The sequence below is a fragment of the Oryzias melastigma genome, linkage group LG20 (genome assembly GCF_002922805.2).
Source record: "Oryzias melastigma strain HK-1 linkage group LG20, ASM292280v2, whole genome shotgun sequence".
Taxonomy (NCBI): Eukaryota; Metazoa; Chordata; class Actinopteri; order Beloniformes; family Adrianichthyidae; genus Oryzias; species Oryzias melastigma.
The window spans coordinates 14,590,233-14,597,988 of NC_050531.1; the positions used below are offsets into that span (position 1 = coordinate 14,590,233).

The following is a 7,756-nucleotide window of genomic DNA, read 5'->3' on the forward strand; positions in this document are numbered from 1 at the left end:
AAGCAGAATAATCCAGATTATTTAAATAAAATGGCTTCCGGGAACAGAACCTCAGGGATTGGTCCAAATCTGGGCACACCTTCAGAAGCGGCCACGCCCACACACGTCCTTATAAACAGCCGCGTGGGCGGTATCTTGTCAGAACTGTTTTAATGTCATTTTATTTATATTTTAGCGCATTCTTGTGTATGTGATCTCGTTTGGCTTTTACATTTTTAAACGAATTTTTTCCTTTTTTTTTTGGCTAAATAATGGCGGAGTGGAAAACTCATGTTAACTACAATTACAACCCTACGTTTCATGCTTACACCTACGGCTTCTTGTATCAAGCCGCGTCCGAGCAGAACCACGGCAGCGGCTGGAGCGAGAACTCCGAGCAGAACGGCTACAACAGCGGGCATACGGAGGCTAACTTCCCCGCTAGGAGCCGGGAGGAGTCCCCTCCTCGCAGCCCGGAGCAGCAGGCTGAAAGCGGCCACTACTACCAGGACTCCGGAGTGGTGTACATGAGGGAATCACAGACGGGCCGCTTGGTTCTGGCGGGACCGCAACGGGTCGGTTACGACGGCGGCGATTCTGCCAGCGACTCCGAGGCGCACACCTCACCGGGTAAGTACAGATATATTAATTTGAGCAAATTCTGCCATGGAGTCCAGTCTTCCTTCTGATTTTATTCAAAAATGGCGCCAGTGTTGGTGTAACAAATTTGAAGTGGCGCCATCTAGCGGCATGGAATAAGAACAGCACTTCAAGAATTCAGGAGATTTATTTTTATGGTCAAAATACACTAATAACATTTTTTTAAACTAACAGATTCTTGGAGTTCCGGTAGCAACCATGAAAGAAGTGTTCCCCAGACAGATTCTGCAATCTGGGCCAAAAATGAAGCTGAGACGGGAGCAAGGAGTCCAGACCACAGCGGGGATGTGTCCAGCTCACTCATGGACGAATCTCAATCATTTGCAGTCCAGGACATCGGAGATGTAAACAGTTCTGTACACACACCCTGCACTGCCACGAAGAAGCAAAGCAGTGGAGCCCAGAACGCCCCAAAAACAAAAGTCCGAGCTGCTTTTTCAGAAATCCAGATGAACACTTTGGTGCAGCGCTTTAGCATGCAGAAGTACCTCACTCCAGCTGAGATGAAAAACCTGGCAGATGTGACTGGGCTAACCTACAAGCAGGTAATATACTACTTGCAGTATAAAACAATAATGATTAAAAAGTTTTTTTTATTATTTTAATTTATGATTTTTTTTTTTTTTCGTTTTTAAAGGTAAAGACATGGTTTCAGAACCGTAGGATGAAGCTGAGGCGGCACCAGAAAGATACCAGCTGGGTGTCAGAGCGATATGCAATCAACAAAGACGACACTGCTACGGACACTGCATTCACAAACATGGCTCCACATGTACCCCCTGTGAGTACAAGTGTGTTTAATGTTCTTATAAAACACAATATAGAGCTGTAGTCATTTAATCTGTCTTTGTTTCAGTATCAGGGGGATAGGATGTCTCATCTTCGAGATCACTACAACCAGCACATGATGGGTGCAGCATTTAAGAACACCCCGCAGAACTTGGCCTTCTACCTGACTGCCATGGGCAACCGGAATGGAACCACTGGTTACCCACCGTGGTCCTCCAGCCAGGCTGCTCTACCCAGCAGACCCCAGGTACCGGGATGGCCCCTGCCGCCGGGCCGCAGCCAGTTTGATTTCCGCCCCCATCCCTACAACTCCGCAGGCGCCGCCTCTTTGAACAACTTTGGACGCAACGCAACCATCGACAGCAAGGACGGGGAGTCTGCAGGAGCTCCGAATCCAGCCGTTTTGCATAACGCTGTCCAATAAGCTAAACCATGATGTTGTTCAGGTTAAGCATGTTCGGCGCCACTAGATCAATTTTTCCTCTGGGTGGGAGTTCAAACGCTTAGTACTGTTCCGTAGCATTTCAATAGTTTTATTTTTATATGCTACTATTTAATGAATGTTGCTGTTCATTTAGTTTTTTTTGGCTCTGATACAACCATTGCTGTACATGTGATGATGCTACACTGGGCTGCATTTTTAAAATCATTTTTCAATTAAAAACAAGTTACTCTATCAAGTTGAAGTATGCTTTTTTTGTATTAAATATTCTATATACAAAAACAGAAAATGTACACCAAATATTTGTATGAAAAGTACTTTATTCAAAAGACTATTTACACCAGAGCTGGAATCCACAATTATAGAATACAAGATTGAGCAACAGAGAGGCAAATTTTGACCATTATCCACTGCAGGGACACAATCCTTTGGACCACGCTCAGAATGATTTCTTTTGCGTCTAATATGGGGGGAGTGTTAATAACCACTTTTGTTAATGAATGTAACGTAAAGTGCACGTATTGGTCCTGCCTACCCTTGATTGCCGAAGCGGATGATTCCCCACACAGCAGTACTTCATATTAATTTATTCCCAATTGTCCCTTAAATTCTAACTTGATCCCATCATGCCCTTAGATCTAATATAATCCTTCCAACTATCCACCATTTGCTTGTATGAACTTAAAAGGTCATATCAAGTTCAAGGCCCCTTTTTTCTGGTCTTGTTAAACCAGATGATGAGCAGTAAAAAGACGTTCGTAACAACTTTTTCAGGTTTAATCCATTTTGAGGCTGCGGTAGATGTAGCGGATAAAAGCGAGGGACGACCAAAAAGACACGCTGCCCAGCATCAGAGAGAAGACCAGCGCCGTGAGCAGGGAGTATCCGAAGAACTCCGTGCTCTGCACCAGCCCACTCATGGAAGACCGGTTCCTGTAGTAGAAAACCGAGTAGACGAAGATGAAGAGACCCGTAGAACCGGTGCTGAGGACGCTCCGCCACCACCACTGGTAGTCCTCGCCCGACAGCAGGAAGTAGGTCAGGGCCACGGAGATGCAAGCTCCCACTGACAGGAGGATAGCAAAGACGCACAGTAGGATCCCGTAGAGGGTGTAGTGCTCCCTGCCCCAAACCGTGGCAAAAATGTAATACAGCTCCACGGAAATGGCACTGAGGAAAAGATTAGAGAGTCAAATTTAGTGGAATGAAGCCAATCAAATCAATCAGCTCCAGTGTCTGCACACCTGAAGGGCAGGAAGCCACCAATGGCCATGTGAACCACCGTGTGCTTATACCAAGGCTGCGGGGGGATCTGCCGGGGAATGTTACGGGTGCGGCACGGTGCCTGGAAGCTACCAGCTCGGTTCTTTCCCACGATGCCGCCGATGACGGTGAGGGGGAAGCCTACCAGCACCCAGGCGCCCAGCAGAAGGAGAACGGTGGTGGCTGGCAGAGCCTGGGTGGAGCCGCTCCACCAGTGGATGGAGTTCACTACACTCCAAGTGAGGAACAAGGGAGCTGTGGGGAAAAAAGGAACACTTTCTCATCATTTGACGCCAACTATACAAAAAACACAATATGTTCTGAGTAACTTTAAATTACAACAGCCTAAATTTTAATTTGAAATTCAGTCAGCCTTTATTTTAACATTACAACCACACCCCCACCTGATAACGACCCTGTTGCATGCTCATAGAATTAATCTATCGTCATTTAGAACCCTTTTGACAATACTGCATTAACATAACTGGTTTTGTTTAAACACTATTGGACCCAGACATCTACATCTACAATACCAAGCATGCAAAAACAAAGTAAGGTGGATGAGCTCAAAGGCCACTTAGGCAAGGCAAGTTTATTTCTATAAAGGTAATTCAAAGTGCATAAAACATAAAAAGAAACAAAACATATGTATAAAAGGAGTGATCATCAAAATAAAAATGAAAAGAAAGTTTAAAAGATTAACGTCTGAATAAAATCTAAACAGCTGGGGACTGGTGGGTCTTTGACCTGGAATCTATTTAGATTAAGGCTTTCTGAAGGTCTGTTCCAGAAATGTATTGAAGTTGAATTTTCCACTGGCACCTTCAAGAAAACAAATGAACATAAATCAATAAATAAAGAGATGGAATACAAAAAAAACTGCAGCAAAACCCCTTTTCTATATTTTGTGTTTTCCTTTTTTGCTTTAATTGCTTACTTCTCAAACCTAGAAATATATGTAATGTTATTTTTTTTTTACTTAAAAAACTGAATTCCTCTGTGAAGAAATTGGGAGTTGGTGTTAGACTGGGGCAGAGCAGACCAAAGAGATTCATCACTAAAGATGGCACATGGGATTTTTACTATTGTCCAAGATACGTAAAGAGCGACGCCATATTGGACTGGTGTGAATATAATGAGACATGGCTTAGCAGACACAGTAAAATGACCATAGATTGCTTAATTTTGGTCCGATTTTAAAAAGGAAAAAACTCTGATCATTAGAAATTTAATTCCTAGCATCCATAAAGGTAAAAAAAATTAGTCTGTATTGATGTACAGTCCCTCCACAATCTAGTGTACATTTTTTATATAAGTGGGAAGCATCATTAATCAATTTGCTCAAGTTAAATGTATATCTCGTCAAAACAGTCTACATTTATTATCATTAATAAATGATTTAAAAAAAATCTAAAAAAAATACTCCTACATAATCAGTTTTTATGAATGTTTTTTTTTCCTCTCTATTAAATACTTCCAAAACTATCAGACAAAGTAAAAACATAGTTCTTTTCTTGTTTCCCTCCACAATAGTGATGGGAATTCTGTCTCAAAATTCAATTCTTTTGCATTCGTTTTCCTAAAACAGCGACTCTTTCTGCTACCAAATGGCTTTTTAGGTTGTTGTTTGCTTTGTTTGATTCATTATAAACTACTAGATAAGATTATGCCCAAATTCATGATGTAAATATGTTTTTATTCATAAATGGTAAATGGCGTATACTTGTATAGCGCTTTTTCCCCTCCTTCGAGGGCCCAAAGCGCTTCACAGTCACAGACCCATTCACCCATTCACACACATTCATACACTGGTTTTGGCTCCGCTGCCGAACACTGGCGCCAAGCTCCCACCAGAGGCAATTCGGGGTTCAGTGTCTTGCCCAAGGACACTTCGACACATGGGCGGGCAAGGCAGGAGTCATACCCGCTCACTTCTGATCATTTTCTTTACATTTTGTGTTGATGTTTTCTCTCTATCTCTCTCCCTATTTGGCTCTTGTGCTGCTGAACGTGTAAGCCCCATAGACTGTATATAAGAATATCTTAAATACAGAGTAACTTATTTTTACAGTCAATGGTAAGCCCCTACCCCTCCACCCAGCGTTCAGCGCGTGTACTTAACCCAATGCATCATGGGGGCTGTAGTGCATTAACACACGCAGATGCCAGCATACTGTCATTTCTGAGCTTCATTCTTTTGTTCACTTTTTAAACTGTCTGATGTCGAATCCCGCTGGAAGCTACACCGCTAAACACGAGCTTTACGTGTTATTTTTGTTGGAACTGAGAGACTTTATGAGCCGAATCAGAACAAGGCAGTGAGGACGTAAACCTCTTCTGATTGGTCAGATTGATGACATGTGATCAAGCCTCCAACAATGATTGGCGGAGACAGCTGAAGGGGGCGGGACTTTTCTGAAAGCTGAGTTTGAGGCTAGTTTTGCGGCTGGATTGCGGTAACATCATTCTGATCAGTCATTTATAGAAAAAAATATTTATTTTACCATCTTGCATATTCAAAACTATCCAGTGTTAAATCAGGGCCGTTTGGATGAACACAGAGCGAATACCATAGTGATGGTAAATGTTTTAGATATGTGAAAATTGGTAATTTCCCGCGGTACACCAGACCATCTCTCATGGCACACTAGTTGAAAAACACTGTTCTACGGCACCGGAGCGGCGAGGTCCGGGCAGCACCCGCTTTAAAGCACACTGGACTGGGTTCCTCAGTTCTACAAGTGGATCCCACCCAGCCTCCATGAGACGGACTCGGGCACCAACGCAACAGTGGGCAGGCGGTCTTTAAGACGCCCACCAGATGGGAATTCAGTGCTGATGCGCTCCTCCCTCTTTGCTACAGAGGAAATCTTGGTTAGTGTCTTTTCCTCCACTTAGTAATCTAATTACCAGTGGGTCGTCTGGTCTGATCTGAGGTCTAACACACACACAAATACCACTCTCATCCTCCATAAAACGATAAAGATCGGTGGTCCTCCAAGAAAACATAGAAATAGAGCAAAGTCTAAAACTGCCATTGACTTTAAATAGGTTAAAAGATCAGCCTAAACATTCATCATTGAGAGTAAACTCACTCAGATCTTGTTAAAATGTTTTCTAGAAGTTCTCCTTTATCGGCTGACAGCAATAACTTACTAGTAAAAAGTCTCATTCTTGTTTTTCCAGCTCAGTTTGTACAATTGTAACACAGTAGTAAACAGACATCTACATATTCCAATATGGCGTCCAACCTTGCGTGCGCAACAACCTATTCAGCGCAACAAGCACGCCATCTCTAGTGATATAACTCGTTGGAGCAGACTCTTCCTGAAAGGGTCTGTCTTACTCTGTGGCATCAGATAGTGAGGACCTGCTTGTTTTTGTGGGTATGGGAGTGGCTGCAGTTGAGAGTGCAGGTTTTTACTCAGAAATGCGTGAGCGTATCAAAATATGTGAGGAATGAACAGTATAATACACTTAAAAGCTAAAAAATGTGGTTTTTCATGGTATGGCCCCTTTAAGGACTAAAATCCAACGAGAGTCATAGTCCCCACCTCAAAGTTAGTTTGTCATGTTCTAGTGCTGTTTGAATCTATCAATTCCAAAATCGTGTGCACTTGACATTTTACAGAAGTCTGCAAAAATCTAGAGTGCATCGATGCTCTCTAGATTAGCGAATACAGACCACAATGCATTGCAGTCAAACAATTTAAAAAAAATCATATTTAAATGTAATTTTTGAATAAACCATCCACATTTTCACCCTCAAAACACAGTGGAGTTATAAATAAATGTTGTGAAATGTTCGTATGTATTCAGTTTTGAGTTTGTGAAATCTGTGACATATATCCGGCATTAAGAAAAATGAAAGAAAAGTAATGAGCATCGTATCCGAATTGCCTTTAAAATCCAGGGCAATGTATCATTTTTTTTTGTTGTTAGGGGTTAGGGAGGGAAATCACACATAGCCAGTATCTAATGGTGTCAGGCACTGACTGATGATGTCACTGATTAAGTCTGTATGACATCAGATGCCAGACACCGATGATGATGTCATTGGTGATGTCATCCGAATGATGACGTCATCAGATTGCTGGTGTCACCACATTGATGATGTCATCAGATGATGATGTTACCAGATTGGTGTCACCAAGCAGCATAATTATGTCATCAATCGTAATTATGATGTCATCATTCACTGTTTGAAATTCTTTATAGAACGGTCAAAATTTAAGACAGTACCTCTATCTCAAGCACTTGGGGAGTAAATAAGCAAATAAGTCAACAGAGTCATCCAAGGCAACCAAGGATCAAGGATGAACCGAGTCAAAGACAGCATCTTTTGGAGTTCTACAGACACTCTAAAAGGATCACCTTTACCGGAGCAATCAACATTAGGTCCACAGAGGAGGAAAAAAGTGGGTCGCAAAAAAAGATTTGTTCCAAATGTGGCTTGGATAGAACATGATTTTTCCACGACGGAAACGGATGAGAGCGTTACCAAAACAGTGGAAGAACCCAAGCCAACAAACAACAAACCAGCTCTCATCAAAGAAACTTCCATTAACAAAAGTGAATCAAGTGGAAGTAGCGGTTCCAAATATGATCAGATGAGACAGAAGG

The 7,756-nt window shown here is 42.3% G+C and overlaps 2 protein-coding genes across 4 annotated transcripts in view; one reads left to right on the forward strand and one right to left on the reverse strand.

Annotated features, from left to right (window-relative positions):
• On the forward strand, positions 1-2,101 carry nanog (nanog homeobox). The gene is made up of 4 exons (XM_024280561.2): positions 1-609; positions 814-1,184; positions 1,277-1,420; positions 1,496-2,101. The coding sequence occupies exons 1-4, from the start codon at positions 252-254 to the stop codon at positions 1,850-1,852; spliced, it is 1,230 nt and encodes a 409-aa protein (XP_024136329.1). The 5' UTR covers positions 1-251; the 3' UTR covers positions 1,853-2,101.
• A 71-nt stretch (positions 2,102-2,172) lies between these two features.
• The window catches only part of tm9sf1 (transmembrane 9 superfamily member 1), a 20,040-nt gene continuing 14,456 nt past the window's right edge, over positions 2,173-7,756 (reverse strand). For all 3 annotated transcript variants that reach the window (XM_024280559.1, XM_024280558.2, XM_024280556.2), the window contains exons 8-9: positions 3,115-3,388; positions 2,173-3,040 (exon numbers count right to left, since the gene is read on the reverse strand). In XM_024280559.1, the coding sequence (XP_024136327.1) occupies positions 2,647-3,040; positions 3,115-3,388 (668 nt within the window). In that variant the 3' untranslated portion in view covers positions 2,173-2,646. The remainder of the gene's footprint in view (positions 3,041-3,114; positions 3,389-7,756) is intronic.